This window comes from Neofelis nebulosa, chromosome 15 (genome assembly GCF_028018385.1).
Source record: "Neofelis nebulosa isolate mNeoNeb1 chromosome 15, mNeoNeb1.pri, whole genome shotgun sequence".
NCBI lineage: Eukaryota > Metazoa > Chordata > Mammalia > Carnivora > Felidae > Neofelis > Neofelis nebulosa.
Window position 1 is genome coordinate 48044913 of NC_080796.1, and position 24345 is coordinate 48069257.

The 24345-nt window shown below is 44.9% G+C and overlaps 3 protein-coding genes across 22 annotated transcripts in view; 2 read left to right on the forward strand and 1 right to left on the reverse strand.

The window, feature by feature from the left end:
• Window positions 1-1114, reverse strand: part of LOC131495674 (alpha-1,3-mannosyl-glycoprotein 4-beta-N-acetylglucosaminyltransferase-like protein MGAT4E) — a 33014-nt gene extending 31900 nt beyond the window's left edge. For 3 of the 9 annotated variants that reach the window (XM_058700711.1, XM_058700710.1, XM_058700704.1), the window contains exons 1-2: window positions 877-1099; window positions 499-567 (exon numbers count right to left, since the gene is read on the reverse strand). The gene's annotated coding sequence lies outside the window, so the exon portion shown is untranslated. Of the gene's footprint in view, window positions 1-498 lie in introns of all 9 variants that reach the window. The other 6 variants (XM_058700714.1, XM_058700709.1, XM_058700713.1 and 3 more) reach the window with 4 other exon arrangements.
• Window positions 1115-1179: 65 nt separating this feature from the next.
• TMEM183A (transmembrane protein 183A) lies at window positions 1180-15021 on the forward strand. Of its 6 annotated transcripts, none has more exons than XM_058700723.1 (8): window positions 1180-1393; window positions 1582-1671; window positions 2526-2693; window positions 7502-7658; window positions 8607-8787; window positions 11244-11324; window positions 12924-13071; window positions 14315-15021. In XM_058700723.1, the coding sequence occupies exons 1-8, from the start codon at window positions 1285-1287 to the stop codon at window positions 14458-14460; spliced, it is 1080 nt and encodes a 359-aa protein (XP_058556706.1). In that variant the 5' UTR covers window positions 1180-1284; the 3' UTR covers window positions 14461-15021. The 6 variants fall into 6 exon arrangements, with proteins under 6 accessions (XP_058556706.1, XP_058556704.1, XP_058556701.1 ...); XM_058700721.1 differs by having other exon boundaries at window positions 1181-1393; window positions 7499-7658; XM_058700718.1 differs by having other exon boundaries at window positions 1183-1393; window positions 12916-13071.
• A 2933-nt stretch (window positions 15022-17954) lies between these two features.
• The window catches only part of PPFIA4 (PTPRF interacting protein alpha 4), a 51060-nt gene continuing 44669 nt past the window's right edge, over window positions 17955-24345 (forward strand). For all 7 annotated transcript variants that reach the window (XM_058700138.1, XM_058700141.1, XM_058700142.1 and 4 more), the window contains exon 1: window positions 17955-18101. The gene's annotated coding sequence lies outside the window, so the exon portion shown is untranslated. The remainder of the gene's footprint in view (window positions 18102-24345) is intronic.

Here is a 24345-nt window from a genome sequence, read left to right on the forward strand (position 1 = left end):
AAATAAACAGTTTCGGGATTAGACTTCTTTCATTCCGAAGCATTAGAGGAGTAATCATACTGTTGAAAATGAGAACACCTCAGTTAAAACCTTATTTTTTTGCACCTTTGATTTCCTCCAGAATCCCAATGCCCAAGTGTTTTCAACAAAGTGTCACATCATTAGAAATCAACATGAACGTTGGTCTTGTTAATTTTTTTTATGATTACACTCTGCTGGCTGCATTTTGAACTTGACGACAAACATGAATTGTGTACACATGTAAAAATTTGGAACAATTCTCTTTTACGTAACAGTCTATTAGACCCTTGTTTTATGTTATACTTTAGATAAATTAAATTTGAATAGCTCAATTACAATCAAGTATATTCAGCTTCAATTATAACTTCTAATTGATTCAAGCCTATTAGCACAATGTTAATAAAAGGCCAGTGGTTTGCTCCTAATGAACTTTTATGTATTACGTAATCACATTAAAAACCGGAGTCTCCTAAATACCTTAAGGTGGCATTCGCTAGTGGGTCCTGCAGTTTGGATGTCAAGACCAGTACCAGCATCTTTTGGGAGCTGCAAGGAAGCCAGAAGGACAAAGAATATAACTCAGAACACTAACTTCTTATTCGTACTAGCGCTTAGTCCAGGGTCCTGCTGTAACCTTCACTCGGTGACTTTTTTCTCTATCAATACAAAGACAATTTTCTCTCCTCATCGATCCTTCTAGTATTTTGTTTGGGGGACGGTGGTACATTGAAAAACTTTTAAGAACCTCCTTCTCCATTTTGAGAGTTCAGAACTTTATAACTTTTGGATAAGCAATCAGAGTGAAGACTCTTAAAGACCCAGGTTGGACTAGCAAGCACAAAGCTGACCACGTACGGATATTTGGGTCTGAAGTGAGCCTGGAGTGTGGACACAGGCGGTAGCAGAAAAATCGTGGATGCCAGGTGTAAACGCAGTTCTAGTCCACGCCGGCGTGGGTTCCAGGTCTGCGACACCAATTACCTCTCAAGAGGTGCGGCGAAATCCCACACAGCACAGAACAACGGCAACCCAGACTCAGGTCGATTCGGTACGGAACCCAGACGCAGGTGATCCGTGGGCGCTGGATGATTACGTACTCCGCAGACCCGGCGGTGATTGGTTTCCGAATGGGGCGTCGACCGCCAACGCGACGCGGAGCCCTGGCCTAAGTCCTCGCGAGAGCGGCGGACTCCGGTGCGGGATGGCCGCTGAGCCGGGCGGAGCTGGCTCGCGGCTCCCGGAGCCGGCTCTCCGGCCCGAGGCATGGCCCGGGGTCCCGGCCCGCTAGGCCGGCCTCGCCCCGATACGGTCGCCATGCCCAAGAGAGGGAAGCGCCTCAAGTTCCGGGCCCACGACGCCTGCTCTGGACGAGGTGGGCGAGGGGGTGGGGGCGTTGAAAGGCTCATTGCTGGCGGCAGGGAGGGGGGCTGGACGGCGCCGGGGCGAGCGCTCGCTTGCCTGTAATCTGGGGCCGGGGACCTGCAGTGAGCAGGAGGTCTAGGCGGGGAGGACGCTGACGAGAGAAGGCCTCCTCCTTTGAGGGTTGATGCTGTATTTCAGTGACCGTGGCGGATTATGCCAACTCGGATCCGGCGGTCGTGAGGTCTGGACGGGTCAAGAAAGCCGTCGCCAATGCTGTTCAGCAGGAAGGTAGGCTGCCGACAAGTCTTTTCAGACTCAGGCCGTGAAGACAGAACTAGGTGTTTCATTTTCCTGGGATCCTGCCTCAGTGTTTTTCTTGCAATCCTTTGGGCATCTTCCCATAAACGTGTTTGCCGTCCTGAATAGTCATTTATGTATTCGGAGGAGGGGAAAGGGAGGATTAGCCAAGAGCAGTAGCAGTTTCTGTAGCAGAAATATTTTATTTCTGTTTTTGCATCCAAAAAAAAAATATGTATCTTTGTGTACTTTTCTGTAATTTTCACTGCCTCCTTCTTGGTTATTCGTCTTTTTCCTGTGGTTCATATGTACTCTCAGTTATTCTGCAGTTGGCTTCTTTGTGTGATAACCTTGAAGTGTGCTTTTCCTTTTCTCATGCTTCTCTTACAAGCCTTTAACTCACAGGTCCCTGCGACTTGTGCTTTTCTGGCACCCACTGACTCTAGCTTAGGAACAGGGTTAAATTGGATTCATTTTCTCTCATTGCTTCTCAGAATTATGCAAACGAGAATAGCATTAACCTTTTGTTTTTATCTTACAGGGTTTATAGTGGAAGAACAATAATGCACTCCCTTTTTCTTCAGGTCTGAAGTTGACACTGTTAAGGAGTCAATCTCTGCAACTTTGGAGTCAGTTTGCTCATTTGCTTTCCAGTTTTTTTGTATTTAAATGCTAAAATTTCTTTCTTGTTGGTTCTCAGCTTTCTTCAGCAGGCTCTCTCACACTATTGCTCCCCCCTCCCCCCTTTTTCTTTTCCTCTTGGATGCTGATATCCTGCCTAAGTCGTGTCATTTGTATTTCTGGATGGGACTCTGCCATCTCATTCTCCCCTTATTTTCTTCTAGTAAAATCTCTTTGTGGCTTGGAAGCCTCCCAGGTTCCTGCAGTGGAAGCTCTTTCTGGGGTTGGTGAGCCCTGTGACATCATTGACAGCAGTGATGAGATGGATGCTCAGGAGGAGAGCATCCATGAGAGAACCGTCTCCAGAAAAAAAAAGAGCAAGAGGCACAAAGGTATAGGGCTTGTTCCCTTTTGGTTTAGTCCTGTCTGTCATGATCACTTGAAGCTGTTCGCTTTCTCAGTAGCACAAGAGGTGAAGCCAGTGGAGAACCAGGGTTTGGATCTTAGTAGTGGGACAGGTTTAATATACTAGCGCTTTCTACTTTTGTCTAAATTTGAGAGGAAAGGAGATTGGTAAGAGTCAATCTTATAATCTGGAGTTGTAAATTCGACTGTACTAGCCATTCATTGAGAACATGTCATTGGTAGGTAAAAACCCGTATGGTGACATGAACACAAAAAGCCTTTGCATTTCTGGATTTCTGAACAGGTGAGGAAGCAAAGATGTGACCAAAAACGTTTTCCTAAATATGTGGATTGTATATAACCAGTTTCATTTCAGCTGAGGTTAGATATTACTATGGACTTTTAAGTGCTCTGCAATTGTTAATGTCTGCTTATGTCTAATAGATACTGTGGGAAATAGAAAATTATGTGATTTTATACTTTAGTGCCAATAAAACTCACACAAATGAAACAAAGAAAAATAAACTAACAGAATATAATGTGCCAGACTGTTGTATGGTGGTTTGCTCTAGACTTAATGAATCAGACTTTCCTGGGGTAGCACCCAGAATAGCTATTCTTAAAGCTAAAGTGGTTCCAGTGATCAGCTAGAGTTAGGGGAAGCTAATGTATAAATGATATGTGCATTTTTGGTGTCAGATGTGCCAGAACTTTGATCTGTACTTGAGAGTCAGGTAACAGATATTTGTATTTATTAAAATATATTGGAACAGTCAATAATTAGTGGACTGACATCGCTTTGCAATTATGCCAGTTATTGTCAGTGATACCACTGTTTTCCAGAAGGCCAAAGTTAATACTGACATTCCTCACATTTCTTTGTTCCTTAATTTTTTGCTTGAAATCCCTACTCATCATCACCATGCTTTTAGAGGTTTATCTTGCTTTGCTTTGTTTCTGGGCACACTCCAGAGAACAGCTTACAGACTTTTAAAATCTCTTTAATGACATAAAATTCACTCCTTTAATGTGTACAACTCAATGGCTTTAGTATGTTTACAGAGTTGTGCAACCATGAACATGATCTGAGTTGAGAACATTTCTATCACCCCAAACCTCTTAGCATTATTCCTCATTTCCTCCTGATCCTCCTGGTCCCCCTAGCCTACCCTCAACCACTGATTTACCTTCTGTCTCTATAGATTTGCCTGTTCTGGACATTTCATATAAATGGAATCATACAATATGTGGTCTTTTGTGTCTAGCTGTTTTCATTTAGCATGTTTTCAAGTTCATCCATTTTGTGGGATATAACAGTACTTCAGTTTATTTGGCTATTTTTTTAAAAAACATTAAAAACTTTTTTTTTTTTTTTAGTGTTTATTTTTGAGAGAGAGACACACAGAGTGTGAGCAGGGTAGGGGTAGAGAGAGAGGGAAACACAGAACCTGAGGCAGGCTCCAGGCTTTGAGCTGTTAGCACAGAGCCTGACGCGGGGCTTGAACCCATGGAATGCAAGATCATGACCTGAGCTGAAGTCGCGGATGCTTAACCAACTGAGCCACCCAGGCGCCCCTATTGGCTATTTTGAATAATGCTGCTGTGAATGCTCTTGTACAAGTTTTTGTATGGACGTATATTTTCATTTCTGTTGGGTAGGAGTGAAAGTGCTGAATCACATGGTAACTCTGGTTTAACTTTTTTTTTTTTTTTTAATTTTTTTTTTTCAACGTTTTTTATTTATTTTTGGGACAGAGAGAGACAGAGCATGAATGGGGGAGGGGCAGAGAGAGAGGGAGACACAGAGTCGGAAACAGGCTCCAGGCTCCGAGCCATCAGCCCAGAGCCTGACGCGGGGCTCGAACTCGCGGACCGCGAGATCGTGACCTGGCTGAAGTCGGACGCTTAACCGACTGCGCCACCCAGGCGCCCCTGGTTTAACTTTTTGAGTAATTGCCAGTGTGTTTTTTGTAGTTTCCATTTTACATTCCCACCAGTAATGTAAAGAGTTCCAGTTTCTCTACATTCTCACCAACACTTGTTATTGTTTGACTTTTTAAATTAAAGCCATCATAGTGGATGTCAGGTGTATGTCATGGTTTAGATTTGTGTTTCTCTGATGGCTAATGATGTTGAGCATCTTTTCATGTGTGCTTATTGCCCATTTGTATGTCTTCTTTAGAGAAATGTCTACTTAAATCCTTTGCCCATTTAAAAAAATTTTTTTTTAACATTTATTCATTTTTGAGACAGAGACAGAACGCAAGTGGGGGTGGGGCAGAGAGAAAGGGAGACACAGAATCCGAAGCAGGCTCCAGGCTCTGAGCTGTCATCACAGAGCCTGATGTGGGGCTCGAACTCACAGACCATATCATGACCTGAACCGAAGGTGGATGCTTAACCAACAGCCACCCAGGCACCCCATCCTTTGCCCATTTTTAAGTTGGGTTATCTTTTTATTACTGAGTTGTGAGAATTCTTTGTGTATTCAGGATACAAGTCACTTACCAGATACATAATTTGTGGCTTTCAGGTTTAACTGTAATTCATCTTTTAGTTCTCTGCTCTGCTTTACTTTCATTAGGTTCCTTCATTCTAGTCAGACTGGTCTTTTTTTTTTTTTTTTTTTTTACCTTCTCTTTTTAGCTTCTTTTTAATGAAACAAATACAGAAGAAGAGAAAATAGTATAATGAGTCCCATATAGCTGTTACCCAGCATTAACACTTATCAACTTATGGCCATTTTTGTTTCAACCACTACTCCCCCACCTCAACACACACACTGGATTATTCTGAAACAATTTCCGGGTATCCTGTTATTATCTGTAAATATTTTGGTAGTTCCCTCCAAAAGACAAATACTCTTTAACAACAACAACAAAATTAATCCTGTCTAAAAAGGTTAATAGTAATTTCTTAATAGTATCAGAATCTTGTTAGGCTTGTCTCTTTATTGCTGTCACATGTGTTTTGTTTTTCTAGGTCTCTGGGCTTTATGTTTACTGTTTATTTCACTTGGAATACTTTTCTCTTAAGCTATATCTATCAAAGTTCTTTATGTCCTTCATGGCTTATCTCCAAGAGGCTTTCTTTTACTGATTCCATTTCCTGCATCTTGAAATTTCTTAATAATGATGTTTCAAACACTGACAGTTCTTCAGTAGTTACCAAGTTTTGTCCCTAAAGATGAACATTTTTAAACAGCACTCTGCTTTGTAAAGCTCCTTATGGGACTCAGTGGGAGAAATTCTGATAGTCCTTTTCATTCTTCTTTAGGGAGAGATTTAATGTGGGAGAAGGTGGGGCCCAAACATGGCACACTTAACCTTAAATGGTTACCAGAAATTATAAGGAAGAATTGCAACCAGAGAAGAGGATGTTGTTTTGGAGGCATTGGTCCGTGTAACGAAGAATCTGATGCAACAACCTGATTGAGTCATATAGCTGCAGGAAGCTGTTAGCTAAAAAAGTAGAGGCAGCTTTGGGGAGGTAGTGTAGGGTCCTTTTGCCCACGAAAGAGAAAGAAGAAAAGTTCTCTTTGGATAGTTGTGTGACTAGGTCTGAATTACAGGTTAGGGTTAGGGTTTGTCCAGGTGCAGATATCTTTATAGAGTGTGAGTTTTTGTTTGAATTTGAGACATCTGATGGACCTCAGAGTTAAGAGAATGAACCCTGATGAGGTCTGAAGGAGGAGGAGGTGGGGATACGTTGTCACAGGGCATCTTTGAATACTGAATGCTCCTGGCCAGGATCATAGGTCAAACTGGCAATGAAACGAGGAACTGGAAGGAAAGAAACATGTCTACAGGCATTTATTGAGTGATGAAGATATGCTGTAACTTACCTGCTATTTTATTTAGTTTGCACTTTGAGGCTTCATCATACCATTTTAAAATCAGTTTTTGTTTGTTTTTTTTTTTTTAGAATGACTGAATTGAAGAAAATGTTTAGTGGATGGGGACTGTGAGGGAAATCAAGGGCAGAATATTTTGTTTTGTTTTTTTAAGTAGGCTTCATGCCTAGTGTGGAGCCCAACATGAGGCCTGAACTCATTACCCTGATATCAAGACCCGAGCTGAGATCAAGAATCTTTTTTTTTTTAATAACATTTTTTTAAAGTTTATTTTTGAGAGAGAGAGAGAACGAGAGAGAGAATGAGAGAGAGGACATGAGCAGGAGAGGGGCAGAGAGAGAGGGAGACAGAATCCGAAACAAGCTCTAGGCTGTCAGCACAGAGCCTGATGCGGGACTTGAACTTGGGAACTGTGAGATCATGACCTGAGCCGAAGCTGGATGCTCAACCGAATGAGCCACTCAGGCACCCCTGGGATCAAGAATCTGATTCTCAACCGACTGAGCCACCCAGAGGCAGAGTTCGTGGTGCAAAGCTAGAATTTGGAGTAAAACCTGGGTTCTGTTTACCTTAACCTAGTGCCAAGGTTGTGTCTTATTACTAATAAAATGGGCACAGTAATATTTTCCTTATTTCTGTTGAAGAATTATTGGAGTGGAATGGTATAATGTATGCAGAAGTACTTTGGCAAACTTCAAAATAGTGTTTGAATAGTTGTTAAATAAAAGCCTTTTAAGAATATGACCTAGTCACTTGGGCAACAGGAAGCAAGTTTCTAGCAGCTAGAATAAGCAGGAAATGATGAGCCTGACAGGCTTTTTGGACCTGTTTAAAACTGTTTTTTTAACAGTGCAAGCCCTGGGAGAATTGAAATGATTGGGGATCTTTAGGTATGTGTGTAATAGAAGGTCAAAGGTTATATTCTCTATTCTGTTTCAGAAGACCTGGACGGGGCTGGAGGAGAAGAGTATCCCATGGATATTTGGCTATTGCTGGCCTCCTATATCCGTCCTGAGGACATTGTGAATTTTTCCCTGATTTGTAAGAATGCCTGGACTGTCACTTGCACTGCTGCCTTTTGGACCAGGTTGTACCGAAGGTGCGACCACAGGGAGCTCACTCTATTGTCTTTGTAGCTGATTTCATTGCTGATTATGATTTGGAGCTACTCCCTGGCTGGTGACTGTTTTCACTTTCTCTGCTCCATGCCGGGCGTGAGCCTAGCTTTGGACTCCTTGAGCCCCTCTTTTTTTTTTTTTTTTTTTTTATATGAAATTTATTGTCAAATTGGTTTCCATACAACACCCAGTGCTCATCCCAAATTGAGCCCCTCTTTAATTTAAAATTGGTGTTATTAATTCATCCAGGTAATTGTCTTCCCTATGGTTGCCCCCTCCCCCATCCAGTATCCACTTTCGACAAAAAGTCTTGCTTCGGGTCTCACAAAGAGTGGTCTTTGACTTTTCTTCATAAGTTTATTTTAACTAGAATTTTCAAAAGCTACAGGTGTCTATCTGCTTACCTTTCTAACTGGGTTCATTGTTTCTTAGTTTGCTAATTATCATGAAGTATCGTAGAGTTTTTGTATTCATGTTGCCCGGTGTATAGTTGTAGAGGTGAGAGTGAGGAGCAAGTGAATGATATAATTAGTAAGACGGCTAGCTTTTGCTACCAGATGCAGAAATGTAACGAAGATTATAAACTCTCAGTAAGGATGTTATGGGGAGAGATGTTGAGGTGGAAGTATGTAGAGAACTTGTTGAGACATGAAACACATGAGTGGACTGCGGGATTACAAGATTGTGTGAATTGGTTTTTGCATAGCAAAGAAGTAAAAATAGCTAAGAAATGAAGAAGTGGTGGTGGTGGTGGTGGTGTGTGTGTGTGTGTGTGTGTACACGTGTGTGCATGGGAGAACACTGGGGACAAGCTAACTACTGGCCAGTAGAATCATACAGTTAGGTTCATATGGAAAGTAGGAATCCTAGGGGACCCGGAGCAGGAGAGATAGGTCACATATTGGTAGGAGTAATGTGTCATGTTTCAGGCACTACACGCTGGATGCCTCTCTGCCTTTGCGCCTGCGACCAGAGTCCATGGAGAAGCTGCGCTGTCTCCGGGCATGTGTGATCCGATCTCTGTACCATATGTATGAGCCATTTGCTGCTCGAATCTCCAAGAATCCAGCCATTCCAGAAAGCACTCCCAGCACATTAAAGAATTCCAAAGTAAGTGAGAATTATTGTTGGCGCCTAACTAGTGGGCTCTTGTATGGTGGGCCTATTAATATGGCTTATCTCCAGCTTTCCTGATGGGAAGGGCTAGGGCTATAGGTTCCAGGCTGCTAGGGGACTAATGGAAGCTTTCAGGACTCAAGGGTTTCACTTCTCTAAGACATTCCTGCTCTGCTGGGCTGGCTTTTCTTACCTTTACCTTAAAGCTTTCTTGTGCTTCTAGCATATTCTTTATTCTCTTTACTTTATTCTCATGCATTGTACATTGGATCACTTGAGATGGTTTTGATGGTTTGGGTTAGGAAGAGCACAACTCAAACGGTAGATGTAAACTGTAATTCTTACAAGGTGCTTTAAATCACGATGCAAAGATATAACACGAACACCTTAGTAATTTTCTTTTCTGAATGTGACCTTGATGTCTAGGCTTCTTGTTTCTTGTTGACCTCGTTAAAAGGTTTTGGTACAGACTTTAGCCTATGCTAAGTGCCCACTGTTGCCAAGCTCTGGGCTAGGTCATTTCAGAGAGTATAAGGTACTCGCGCTCGTAGATTTTAGCTCTCTCAAATTCTTGCTGTGTCCTAGGCTATTTCTTATATCTTGGGATTTCCCCAGTAGTTTTTATTCATACATTGTATTCAAGTATCTGGCATTCTTCTGATTTGTAAATAGGTCTATTAGCCTTTGGTCCTTTCTCTCCTTTACGCCATATTGAAATATCCAGCGAACCCACTTTTGCCGAGCTAGACCAGTACAACAGACACGATCACTTAGGCAAGTTGATGCCTCAGCCTGTTTCTCCTTCAACTAATACCGTTGTCTACATTCTGTCTCTTATGAGTTGTGGGTAAATTTTATTACTCTGTTCCTACCCCAGCTCTGGTGTTCTGTAGCACTTTCCGTTCTCTTCTATTTTGTTGCTGCGCTTTGGGTGTTCTGATTCTTCTCGCCTAGTTTAGCTCCAGTGTGATACTATTCTACCTGCTACATGTTGGTTGAAAGGGTACTGTTGGTTTCAGGATTATCGAGGTTCCTTCCAGGATTGCAGACTGAGATGATCAGGGTTATGGGCTGAGCTCAATTTAATACCACACTCGCTGGTGGCTTTAGGGCAAGTGTAGAATGCGGGGCGAGTAGAATTTCACCCAGCAGCTGCTTCCGCTAGTAATATGAGTGGACGGTATATCATCTCACACTTGCAGTTTGCCTCCCCCAGAAACATTTGATAGTGTCAGCCCAAGTAGGAGGAGGTGGGGATCATCCCAAAGCTACACATCATGCCAGGTGTGAGTCATTTGCTGGGAGTAGAGCAGCACTGGGCGAACTCCTCATGCCTGACACATCCTAGCGGCTCCAGTGCACAATGCAAGTGCTACTGCCTAAATCGAAAATACCTCTGGCTTCATAGTCTTATCACTTATGCTAATTTTTTAAAAGTAGATTATAAAAAGCCAAGGTGGTGAAACCTAAGGTCTTATTTCCAGATAGTAAGCCCAGGCCTCTTGGCTGCTTCTTTCGTGCCTTGTTGTTAGCGATCTCTTAAGAGGATGTGGGACCTGCAGTGGCAGGTGTCCCATGCATGGCCTTGCCACTTGTATAACCACAATCGCATGGCATTCAGGGAGTTGGCAGCATGCCTAAAGGAAGTTGTCCCACGTTCCTGGACTCCAGCTTTTCGTATTTGATTCTCCCTCTCTCTCTTTTCAATAGCATAGCTTGTATGGGACACTGGAGCCGTTGTGATGGCAGCAGAAGTGTCTGCCCCTTAAAGCCAAGCCCATTATTTTTGATGGAACAGCAGGACGTACAGGGCATGTCTGAAGGGCAGGACAGCTGGCACGGCGGACGACCCACCCCTTATCCCCTGGGAGGTACTTAACTTCTTGTGTTAACCCTAGCTGTAGCCTGACTTTCACTGAGGGGCTTACTTGCGACTGAATTCAGCCCAGCTCTGTAGTTTTCACATCGGCTGTCTGCTCCCAGAAGGTCCTGAGTGGCTTGCTCCTGTTACAGGACCGGCCATCTCTGCCTGCCTTATGGCTTTGTTATCATCTTGCCTGGTGGCTACTGGCTGCCCTTATATTTTCATATAGAGGAGTGGCTTGCTGAATCAGAGAATGTCCCAGTCTCTAGAGACCATGTTTCTGTCTTTAAAGATGAGAACAGTGGGGGTTGACCTCAACAGCATCTGAGGTTGACTTATATTGGTCCCTCTTCTCTTTACTGAATAACCCTGGGACTGTGTCTTTTCATGTTGCACCAGTGTCAAATTGGTGGGGAGGGGTCTCTATCTGTGCCAAAGTAAAATCTCAGCATTGGGACTGTGGCTGGCTTTAGAGCTGTCAAACAGGTTTTTGCTGGTTATTTTTTGTGACCTTATTTTGATTTTTTTCCTTTTCTGTCTTATATTTATTTATTTTTGGTTTATTTTATTTTTCTTTTTCTTGCAGTGCTTACTTTTCTGGTGCAGAAAGATTGTTGGGAACAGACAGGAACCAATGTGGGAATTCAACTTTAAGTTCAAAAAACAGGTATGTAGTCGTATCTTCTTGTTGTTTTTCAGGCACTATGCTGTTCTAATAAATTTCACTAGGCATAAAATTGCCTTATTAAAATCAAATAGTACACATCAAAACTTACAGAAATGCCATGAGAAGAAAAGGAAGGAGGAATTACCCTATACGAAAGAGACCCCATGGTACAATAGTGTAATGCAAAGTGGGCACTGAATCGGGGAACAAAGAGCTATAAAAGACACATGGGGACAATTCAAGAAATTTGAGGATGCTGTGAATATGAGATGATAGGAAATTGTTGTTAATTTCTTAGGTATGACGGTGACACTCTGGTTATATGTGTCTTCATCCATGCTGAATAAGGTGGTGCATCAGTGCTGCTTTGAGATGGCTTTGCCCCTTCTGCCCCCAACGTGCGTGTGATTTGTATATGTGTGTATACATAACATGAGAGAGAGGTGGGAGGAGAGAAAATGGAATATCTAATGATAGAGGGTATACAGGAGTTTATTGCACTCTTTTATTACCTTTTCTGTATAGTTGACGACTTTCTAAACATGGGAAAAAGGGGAAAACTTGTTATAACAATGTACTGGGGTTGTTTGCCTATCACTTTTTGTTTTTCAAAGCAAATGTATTTGCAAACAACAGTGATTTGTATGGTTTTACACCTGAGGCCGTGTGGGGAGGCCCTGAGGAAAGGGGCTGTCAAGAGGCTATGTATAAGAAGAGGAGATAGTATTCTACTCTGTCTCTGCCTTTTGCTTGGACTATACCTGAGATCTTGGCCTCTGTGAGGGTCTGCTTTGCTTGTCTTTACTTCTTGTCCTCAGCAGGCTCATTTCTTCCTTCTGTCTCCCCTACTTAGTATCTTATGAGGAGATGCATTATAAATGCGATTAGTTATCCTGCACTTGATGGTAGGTGAGTTACAGATAGGTTTATAATGAAAGTAAATCATATTTTTCCATTTGATTTTTTTTTTTTTTTTAAACGTGGTTTTAGGGAAGAATTTTGGCTCTAATCATTTGATGTTAATAAGAGGTCCTCAATCTGTGATACCCATTAGATCTTGATAGAAGGTCCACCATGGGATCTTTCTGGGAAGGAGCTGCAGGGCAGTCTCAGCAGTGTTCCAGCTGAGACCGGAATTAACTGCAGAAAGGTGAATGCTGAGATTTCCTTTAGTTCTGAGACTCACGACTCTTTTATTTATGGTGACTGGAATTAGACGGCCACTTCTGCTTCTGTCCCATTTGTGCAGCAGACGTTCTTTGGAGTCCAACAAGTCACAAGGAGTTTGCAATCTTTCAAACATTGGAGAGCTTCTGATAGAGCTATAAGTTTCCATTTCTTGCCAGAAGGCCGGAAATCCCGCCTAAATGAAGCATATACCCATTGCCACATTGCTTATCCTAATGTGTTTCCTCTTCTTTCAAAAGGCAGGTTTTCTTTGATCTGTATAGAAACCAATATGTCTATAAAGAGAGGAGGTGACAGAAGAGGGATCTTATCCTTTTGTTGAGCCATAGGACTTTCACGGGTGGAGTCTTAGAGCCATGAACATTGCCTCTAAGCTATGAGAGTAATTCTCAGTTCTCTTCAGTCCCCTAGATTAAAGAGCAAGTGTATGGGAGGGTTGCAGCCTCCCATTCAGTACGAAGATGTTCATACCAACCCAGACCAGGACTGCTGCCTACTACAGGTCACTACCCTCAACTTCATCTTTATTCCAATTGTCATGGGAATGATATTTACCCTGGTAAGTGGGGACAGCGTGTCATTCTTAGCTCTTTTACATACTCTCACTATACGGAGGGCTGGACAGAAATTTATAAATTTAATCATCGAGGAAAAAATCTTTGAAGAATAATTTTTTTTTTTTAAAAATTCTGAAAGCAGATTTATATATTAGGAACAGATTTATGGAGGAGTTAATCATATCTGAGAATATCTTATCTCATGTCTTTTTTGTATCTTTGTATAGTTATCGTTAATATTGGAGAAACATCATCCTTTCAGGGATAATATGGAGGCTTATATATGAGCACTGTATGTCAGGACCTTGAGGCGTGCTTGTGGTGTCATAAATGGAATACTAAAATGTAGGGTGACCACTCGGTCCCCTGTGTGATGGTGACTATTCAAGCCTTAGCCAAGAATTAGATTAGTAAACAACAAATATGTCTCTGGCCTATTTTCCAAGTTTTTAAAAATTTTGACTGGATTGGGAACTTGAGGGTTCATGCGATTTATCTTCGCTGTCCTTTAGGCTTATGTTCAGAGCTGCGTGGGGTTCCAACCTCCACACTGAAAATAGTTTTATTCTTTTTTTAATGGTAAAATAAATAATGCATACTTCATTGAAAGAACTTAAATAATACATAAATACATCGAGAAAGGAAAGGTGACCTAGACGTTGACTGTCCTATAACTATTAACTTTTTGGGAGTTGTTCTTTATTGTGTCCATTATTATGTACATGCATACGTCCACTCTCTTAAATAATTTTGTATAATTGAGATTCTATCATACATGCTGTGTTGGTTGTTAGGCACCTCTCCCCTCCCTCAAGGTTAAGTCACATTAATGACCTAGTTATATATTCAGATTCCCTGTACTTCATGCTCCTACAGTTCTATACAGACCAACATATACATAAACATATTTAGAGATTGTGTGGTTCATTTTACCAAACATGTGATCAGATGTATGTTTCATGCATCTTGTTTGACTTGCTCAAAATATCTCATCAGGATGCCTTCAAGTCATTTCGTATAGCTCCCACCCAGTTTTTAAATATTGACTTCAGTGGTAGTCTGTGTGTGTGTATCCTGATTTACTCAGCTATTTGAGAGGCTTTCTTTAGCAGAGTTTAAATATGAAGAAATTTCATTTTGTGGCCCAGCCAGTGTAAATTTTGTCTAGACTGTCTTATTTCAGAGTAAGCCGTAGGAAAACAAGGTTGTTGGATTTGGGGACTGAATTTGCTTTTTCTCTGCTAGTTTACTATCAATGTGAGCACGGACATGCGGCATCATCGTGTGAGACTGGTGTTCCAGGACTCTCCTGTCCGTGGCGGCCGGAAACTGCGCAGCGAACAGGGCGTGCAAATCATCCTGGACCCAGTGCACAGCGTTCGACTCTTTGACTGGTGGCATCCTCAGTACCCATTCTCCCTAAGAGCGTAGTTACTGCTTCTCGTCGCTGAGGGCAGCCCTGAGCTGGGCCAGTCCATTAGTAATCAGATTCCGGTTTGGAAGGGGCGTCCGGATTGTATATCTGGTCAGTAACACACGTGCTCTTCCAGTTCCCCGGGCTCCTGGTAGGGGAAGGAGAAGGATTGAATCGAGAGGAAAAACAACTATGATTTATAAACATATTTTAATGTAAAAAATGTGCATTTGAAAGGAGAAACCTGGCCCCATTTTCTGTGTTAAACCCCATTTGGTGCTATTGAGTTTGTTGTTCTTTATTCTTTTATCCCAGCAAAAATGGATGATCTTGCTCTAGGGAAAAATTAAACTCTTGAATCTCCAAACAAGGAAGTTTCAGCCTTCCCTTGTGATCAGAGAGGAGCCTTAGAGGCCTAAAATTGTTGCTACTATTGCGTCCCATTAAGCTCCCCCTCAAATTCAAGTGAATATTTTCTCTTCTCCCTTTACCCTCCTCCAGAAATAAAGCAGGTGACAGGGTTTTCAGAATCTTAGAAGATTGACTTGTGTATCTTTCTTTAAAAATCACTTTTGGATATTTGCATAAATATTTTTTTGCCAATTTGGATTTTTGCACGAGGCTTGATAGTGGTGGTGATGATGACTTTGTGCCCTTGGTACTCTACTAGGAACTTTACACGATAACACTAATTCTCATGATCCTGTAAGGTAGGTGATACTGGTCCCATTCTGTGGTTGAGAAAACTGAATCCGTGACTTACCCAAGGCCATGCAGCCAATAAATGGTGGAGGATTCTGACCCAGGTCTTTTTGCTGTCCCACAGTTAAAAAGTTCGTTTCATTCCCTCTGGTAGATGGTGGCAAAAGGAAGGAGGCAGATTGTACATAGATAAGAAAGTAAGAGGGTAAGTAAAAATTTGATTGTGGTATACCTTATCCGTAATCAGCCTAAAAGGTATATATGAAAGAGTCTTTGGAATATGTGTTTTCTTTTCTTTTCTTTTTTCTTTTCTTTTCTTTTCTTTTCTTTTCTTTTCTTTTCTTTTCTTTTCTTTTCTTTTCTTTTCTTAATGTTTATTCATTTTTGAGAGACAGAGACAGAGCAGGAGCGGGGAATGGGCAGAGAGAGAGGGAGACACAGAATCCGAAGCAGGCTCCAGGCTCTGAGCTGTCAGCACAGAGCCTGACGCGGGGCTCGAACTCACGGACTGTGAGATCGTGACCTGAGCCGAAGTCGGACGCTCAACCGACTGAGCCACCCAGGCGCCCCTGGAATATGTGTTTCTAAGTAAATTGCAAAACAGACCAAGAAAGGCAGAAGAATAATGATATTTTCATTGAATTGTTAGGAATTTATTATGCTGAAGGTCATTTAAAAAAAAAATGCATTCTGCGTTGAAACCAGCCTCCTGAACTATAAGCACTTCGTGATCTGCCTCTGCCCTGGCCTGTCCTATGCTGCCTATCATTCTGTGTGCCTACAGGAGACTGGCCTTACATCCCTGCAGAAATGCTAACGTCCTGTTAGAGGACTTGCTGTAGCTGGTGTACTCTGAGAAGAGGTTCGTGGGTGGGATTTTTGGTTTTATTTTGTCTTTCCTAACAAGATAACCTTGCTACTTGTCCTCCCTCCCCAGACCCCCAAATTAGCCGGTGTGAGCTGGATAGTAGCCAGATGGTGCCATGAGATTCAGATAATAGTCTCAAGCCATGTAAATCTTATGGGGGTAATTATTACCACAAACCAAACTGTTAAATTAGCGTGTGGTTTTTTTCCTTAACTATCCTCCCTAACCCCTACTATTTAAAGAATATTCTTAGGAAGCATCTGTTTAAGACTGCTGCTAATAGCTAAACCTTACCCCACACTGACGGTGGTACTAAAAGCTGTTCACATGGAAAGTGAGCCTGGGTCAGTGAAAATCAGAATTTGAGTATGTGAATGATAAAAATAAACAACCCCCGCCCCCCTCCAAGGACAGTAACACCTTGCAAAGGCCTACAATCAAAAGTTGCTTTTTTGAGGCAGAAGGGAAGAAGCACAGAGCTCTGGTTCCCTGGACTAATGATGCCATGAAGCAGCAGGGAATTATTCTGATGGATCGTGTATACCCCATTTAGGAGGTACCTTTAAAAGGGGAGTGAAACTAATTTGGCTTAATAATTGTCTTCTGACTCAACTTCTAAGTTTTGGTATTAAACTTTGTGGTGATGATTGATACAATATTAGATACCTCCTCAGCTGTTTTCTTAGAATGATATTGACAAACACTTAGTTCTGGTTTCAGCCTTCCTTCTGCATTGGCCAAGTTGCCTTTTCTAGGATGATTCATGTTTTAGTGAAAGGATGTGTGAAGTGTCCCAGGGATTTCCTTTTGAAGAACCCCAAGCCACCTGGAGAAGAGTTGGAACTTTCTGGACTACTTTTGTAAAAACTGCTTTGTAATTTTCACTTCTTAAAAGTATATCTCTTGATTTTGCTCTCAGGGTCAGACAAACAAAATTACACAAATTTAGCTGTGTTTCTCACCCCCATAATCAGAATTACTCAGATTTTCCTGTCTTCCACCGAAGATCTAAGGAAACTAAGCCAATTGGTGAATATACTGGGAGAAAGAAAAAAAAAAAAGAACGGTATTATGTGTCGTTCTGATTTCAACTACATACAGCATTAGTTGCAGAAGATCCGGAACATGTTGTGTGTAAATCTATAAATATGTACACATTGCATGTATATAAAAATTCTTCACACTTGTAGCAGTGCGCACTGGGTATCCTAAAGAATTGAGTAGGCACTGTGATGAGACTTCACAAACCAGATGGGAAAGATGCAATTAATAGCCACACGGGACAGGGTATGGAGCAATTCAGGAAAATGGAGAGATTTAAGTAAAACTTGTCAGTCAGGAATCTGGCATGGAGACTGTCTTCATACTATGTGTATGTAACAGACATTTCATATTCTAGTAACAGTGTTAGCACGGACGGGTGCCTGAATTCAGGCTAGCCATACAGTTCATTGAAGTATCGGAAGTGTATTCGGAAATGTATTCGGATTTTAAGGTTCCCCACTTAGGAAATAGATGCAACCAAAAGAAAAGTAATAAAGTGGTATGAGAGCAGGTGTGAAAGGTGACAAACCATTGGCAACCATTCAAAGGCCAGGACAGGCCAATTTAGGGAGCTGGTGGTTAGATTAGGAGTAAGGGCAGAGTACAAATGGAGGGGCAGGACGTGTGCTCCTGGGAAGGAGGCAGGGGACTGCTGGACCCTGACACTTCAGTGCTGTTGGGTAAAACCCTGATTCTCCACCTCCTCAGAAGGGCTCTCCGGGCCAAGCCAAGATGGCGTGCAGTAGCATAGCGGCTCTCGTCACGTGCTGGGGCAGGGGCGTGGCCTCGGGGGAGCCGGCTAGGCCCCGCCTTTCGGGGTGGGGCCAGGGACCTTTAGGGGAGGGAGGGGCGGGGCCTAGAGGCGAGGCGCTTAGGCGCTGGCGGAGGCTGCAGCTACCTCCGCGCTCGCTCCGCTCCCTAGGACGTGTCTGGCTCCCCCGAGTCGGGGGCGGCTCCCTTCCGCCTCGGAGCTGAGCTGCCTGGCTCTCGACGACTGCAGGCAGGTGAGCGCCCAGAACCCGGGCTGGGAAAAGGATGCCTCTTCTTCCCACCTCCAGCTCCCCTCCAGTTTGGGGAGGGGTCTCTGTCTAGCGCGCCTTGGAAAACAGCCCCGTTTTACTCCGGATGTGTCGTCTCCGGCTGGCATAGATACTGCTCTCTCTGCCGCCCCTCGCCGGCTTTTGCAGTGCCCTGTGCCCTTGGGGGTGAGAATGGGGGGCGATGCCCGGTTTGCGGGAGGGCGTGGAGTTCTCCCTCATCTCCACCATCCTCGGAGGAGGGGGGCTGAGTTGGCAAGTCTCCCGGTGGGAGCTAGATGGACTGCGCCCCCATTTCCCATCCAGGAGAGTCAGAGAAAAAGCACCTCTTAGCTCTTGGGCCGGCTCCGCTGCTTTGGGCACAGGAGGTACTGAGGTCTTCGAGCTTGCCGGGGGGTCTTAATCCTTCCCGCGTTGCTACTAACACCCCTTCTTAATATCGCTGGCTCTCCGTTCCTTGAACTGCCGGTCTCAGGCTGTGCCAGAAATGCCCCCATCTCCGCAGTGCCGGGGCTGGGATGGAAGGAACGGCCAACCCGAGGTCTGGTGGGGGTGGGGGTGAGAGTGGGCGCAACCGGAAAAGAGGGCTGGAATAGATTCCTGAACTGGGAGGATGGGAGTGGGGAGTTGACTTTGAACCACGCAGTAGGAGTGTTTTCCAGTATAGATCCTGCAGGTTTTGATGGTGGGTGAGAAGAGAGAGGTCAGGTTGGAGGACTTGGAAATGTGGTGTGGGTGGTTTTCTTTGAGAAGGAGGAGGGATCCAGGACAAGGTGCCACTAGGAGCTGATGTCACCTTTGAGGAGAGGGGTCTGCTGGCAGTATCCATTTAGAGGGATATGTTTGTTGGGGCTGCTCTTCTGCTGTTCTATGTGGTGAGCGAGTGGTTAAGGAAGAGGCTTTGCTTAGTTAGCATGGAGATCCCCTCCTGGTGGGAGCTGAACAGGCCCCTCCAGTAGCCAGGTTTCAGGGACTTCCCTGTCTTTCCAGAGCTGTTGGAACTGATACCTAGTACTCTTGTTCAACACCCAGCAAACATTTATTTGGTGCCTACTGTGTGCCAAGCACGATGCTATGTGCTGGGTCTTTTGAAGGCAATTTACTGCTATGGAGCAGCTGAAAGGTACACACTCTGTTAACAACTCCCCCGCTCCCATTTTGTTGCACTGCTGTTGGATTAGGAAAAAGCAGAGCCCTGTCTACATGTTTTCAAACAGCTGTCTGAACTGGATTCCAACCCATCCACCCACTACCACTATTAACTGGACAGGTAGTCCCAAGAGAACCTGCCTTAGCAAAAGGGACAGTTTGAACGATTTTTCTTAGCTATTTTCTAGGACTTTGTCCTGAGGCCCTAGGAGGCTGCCTGAGATAAATAGCATCTCCAAATAATGAGATGATGAATCGCACAATGATTATCAGAGGCCAAGAATGCACGAGACACTCGGCACAGTGGGAGATGCCCTCCTGTGGAAGATAGAACAGTGTGGGGAAGGGGGTGTGAGAAATCTCATTTAGTGGTACCTGGGCGTGTGCCGATGAGCATGTCATGATGTCAGAACCGTGGAGTATATGAGGTCTGGCAGTTGGGTGATAAGGAGGGATTGGAGGGGCAGGGCAGGGCAGGGAACCAGGCTGCTAGGTCTCTTCTCTGAGTTGACTGCTGGAATCCTAGAGTTGCCAAGAGTTGTCAGGGATTTCAGTGGATCTTTCAGAGCCTATGAGGCTAGCAGGGTGCGAGCTGGGGAGGGGAGGAGGAGTCAAATTTGAAGGCTCGGTAGGGCCAGGGAGCCGGAGACCAAGGGGGCTTGAGGATATGGAGACACTAGCTGAGGCCTTTTTATGCCGGGGGGACTCTCCCCTGGGGCCTTAGGCCCTTGGATGGGTTGCTGTAGGAGCAAAGGTGTGGCTTCTGATTGGCATGGGGTTGTGCGTGGCATGTGTGTCCTGGAGAGGAGGTGGTAAGGAGCAGAGAGGACCACAAGAGTAAAAGCTGCCTCAGAGTCTAGGTCCCAGGTATGGAATCAGGAGGAATGGAGGGGAGGTCACAGGGAGGGGTGGTGTGTATTGCAGCCACATGAAGTCACCATCTGTCCCCCCTCTGGCCTGCTAGCTCACTGACCTATAATTAGCTCTGGAGGGCATACGGTGCTGGCTCACAGGAGCGTGGCACTGTGGATGGCTAGTGGGGTAAAAAGTACTCTGATGGACCGTGGTGCTTGGCCAAGTCTGAGAGGGGCAGCTTCTAGGGGACCCTCAGTCTTTGCTGTGCAGGGAGGGGCCTGTGGGAACTGAGAATGCCATGGGGCAGGGCCGGTGGGGGGAAGTAGCCGTGGGGAGAAGGAGCCCTGAGCTTGGATGGTGTGAAACTCCAGGGCTGGGCGGGGCTTGAGGACTGCCCTCTTCTCCTTGGCAATGGCCCTCCAATCCCACAGGAAACATCGCTGCCCAGTGCATTGCTCTGGTCTCAGAGAGCCTTGGGTCCTACAGACCCCTCTCCCGTCAGGTGTCTTCTGTTCCGCCAGGCGAGGCCAGCTCCAGCACGGAACAGCTTCTTGCCTGTCGGGCTGAGAGGGCTTGGCTAGGGCTGCTTCATTCTGAGAGAGCTGGGAGGAGAAACTGCCACTGGTTAATTCAACTGGACATACTCCAGGTGGTGCTCCGGGCTGACCCCAAGGCTGTGTCAGAGACGGGTTGTTTGGTCACGTGCTACTCTCTGTTGCTTTCGAGCCATTTCTTGTATACGGTAGTCCCCCTTGTTGCAGGGGGACCCACAGCATTCCAGCACCCTCCGTGGATGCCTGAAACCGTGGATAGTACCAAATCCTATGTATGGTGTATTTTTTTTCTTATGCTACACACCTATGATAGTTTAATCTATAAGTTAGGCACAGTGAGAGATCGGCAACAATAACTGGTAATAAAATAGAACAATTGTAACAACAGACTGTAATGAAAGTTACGTGTGAATGTGGTCTCTCTCCCTAAACATCTTACTGAACTCACCTTTGTTCTTGTGACGACGTGAAATGACAAAGGGCCACAAGATGAGATGAAGCGAGATGAATGACGTAGGCACTGTGATGTCGCCTTAGGCTGCTGTTGACCTTCTGATGATACATCAGAAGGAGGATCCTCTGTGGTTGACCACAGGTAGCTGAGATCCCAGAAAATGAGACTGTGGATCGACGAAGGGGCAGGGGGGAACCACTCTATCTCTGTCCTCTCAAGTAGACTGTGAACTTCTTGAGGGTTGACGGCATATCTCACACGCCTTTTGAATCTATAACAACTCTTAGAATCCGGTATTGGATTCATGGAAATCAGCTCAATATGTAGTTGTTGGATTGAATCAAAGAGGTCTGTCTCCTGATTGCCTGGGTTCAAAGAAGCAGGGCTGCCTTGCAACTAGAAATATTTAACCTAGAGCAGAGAAGCCCCTGGGGACCCCGTACAGTGTGGTCTTACCTCTCAGTGGGAGAATTAGATTCTATAGGCAGTAGGTAAAGTGAAAATCCCCAGATCTCCCATGAAGCATGGTGTATGGGTTTAGGTCTCTAATGCTGAACAGTAGCGTTACTGTAGATCAACATATACATTATGTTAATAGTATTCATGGTATATTAATTGTATAATATGTGCAATGATTTTTAAGAGAGTATGTACAGTATAATTTTGTGGTTAAGTGTCAGATGAAGTAGCTGCTTTGCATTAGAGGCTTTTATTGCATATTTTGCTTGGCCAATGGAGTTGAAGTCTCGTAAGTAAAATATGTGGCTGATGTGACTTCATGGCCACTGTCTTCAGATGGATGACTGTCATTTCAGAGGGGAGACAGGTTTGCATTCGGTGCAAGAAAAAGTTTCCTTAGGACAACGAGGCCTACCTCATTTAGCGGTGAGCTCCCATTCCCGAATGATAATCAAATGAAGACTGAGCTGTCAGGGATGTGTAGAAGGAACTGCCACCTTGTGTGGGAGGTTGGCCTACGTGACCTTGGAGAACCCTTCCAAGTAGGAATGTGCAGTTCTAGGTAAGGGACAGGGTAGGGTGGGCAGTGGATGGCAGGGGTCCTTGGCACATGCCACAGAAGAGGACTCTCCTTTAGCTTGGAGGAGGATGCTGAGAGTGGAAGGCTTGGGGGGTGGGGGCCAGGCTAGGACCTCGGCCTGGGCTGTTTTATGAGGAACGACCTGGGAGATCCAGGGGGTGTCCACCGCCATCTCTGATGCACCTGGAGCCCTGGGCCTGGGAGACCTGCAGGGCAGCTCTGATGGGTGGCAGTATAGAAGGGTGGGCCGGACCCAGTTCCTTGAACTCCGCTCACACTAGACTAACTGTGGAGCACCCCCAAAATGTTTGGCTTTTGTTTGGGGCAGAGTGCCTGGAACAAATGGAGTTTTCATTCTTTCACTGTCATCCCCATCCCTCCCTCTTCTTCCTCTCACACGGGTTCAAGGCCATGCATACCCTTCATGCACTTACAGTCTGTCATGACCAGCGACGTATGCTTTCATGATCAGACACACACAGCCATGCACAGGCTCTCATGGCGCCCGCGTGCTCTTAGGGGCACACGTGATTTCTTGACTCCCAGATGCCCGGGCTTATATAACCCCACACACCTTCACTCTCATGACTATACACACGCTCACAACACATTGTGATGATCAGACTCATAGTCTTGTGTGTCATGAGCCCTTGGCGTATGACCACACACAATCTGTCTCACCATTACACATACCTATGCACTGTCTCACGCACGTGCTCTCAGGACCCTGTCCTCACGACCGTGCTCTTACACGTGGGCACTCTCTCATGGCCATACATACACAGCACACGTTCTCGTGACTGTTACACAGCATTGCACAGATACACGGGTCCCCACACACGTCCTCTGTCTCATAACCTCTCACACCCTTTTGTGCCCACGCACACACGTGCACTTTACGATGCAGTTCTGAGCGCTCTGGGCCTTTCGTGCCCTGGTGCCTGACAGCACTTCCATCTTGTGTCCCTGATCCCCCCCCCCCCCCGCCTGGGAAGTTCTGTTTTCTGCGGTGTGACAGCTCCCTAATCTGATGGGCTGATCTACCAATACAGAGTCTTCTGAGCATTTTTGTTTTTTTTCAACACCAGCAGAACCCCATTTGTCCTACAGGGACCCTAGTTCTGAAAGATTTCTTATTCCCCAGATATGCCACACTTACTACTTTGTTTCTTCTTCTGCAAACCTTATTTAAGGACATCTGTGAGTGTTAGACCCTGGCTCTGCTTAGCAGAACTTGGCCCGGGTTACCGAACCTGATGATGGAGGTTCAGCCAAAGCCACGTATGTGCTGTGTGCAGTGGCCCAGCCTTACGTTTTGGTTAATGCAAGCGTATGATCTGTGAGACATTCAGAATGTGGGAAAGAGTTGGTGGGCCCCCAGTGCCACCTGGGTAGCCTTCTCAGCTTTACTGCTGTGTGCCATTGACGTGCTGACTCTCTGAGGGAACATGTGTTTATTCTGGCAGGGGTCTCCTGTAGACAGTGCTTAGCCCAGGGTTTTTCTAACCTCTTTTTAGACTTGGAACCCTCTTATGCACACGAAACCTTAATCAGGTGGTCGGCCACAGTGACAGATTTGGAGCTGACGAGATTAAATGAAGAAAAGGGAGCTCGGGGGCGCCTGAGTGGCTCCATCAGACCTCACTCTTGATTTCAGCTCAGGTCATGATCTCAGGGTTCACGAGATCGAGCCCTATGTGGGGCTTTGCGCTAACAGCGAGGAGCCTGCTTGGGATTCTTTTTCTCCCTCTCTCTGCCCCTTCCCTGCTCACGCTTTTAGAAACATTTTTTTTTTTTTACATTTACATTTTTTTACATTTATTTTATTTTTGAGAGACAGAGAGACAGAGCACAAGTGGGGAGGGGCAGAGAGAGAAGGAGACAGAATCCGAAGCAGGCTCCAGGCTCTGAGCTATCAGCACAGAGCCCAATGTGGGGCTTGAACTCACAAACCGCCAGATCATGACCTGAACTGAGGTCGGACGCTTAACTGACTGAGCCACCCAGGTGCCCCACCTCTGTGCCCTTTTTCCTCCCAGGCTGCCCCTAAAGGTACTCTCTCATAGTCTCTAAATCCTGTCTTCATTTAAAGAGGTAGTTGTGATGGCTATACTTTTGGGTATTTTAGAAGAGGAAGTATTTAGAAGAGGAGACTCACAG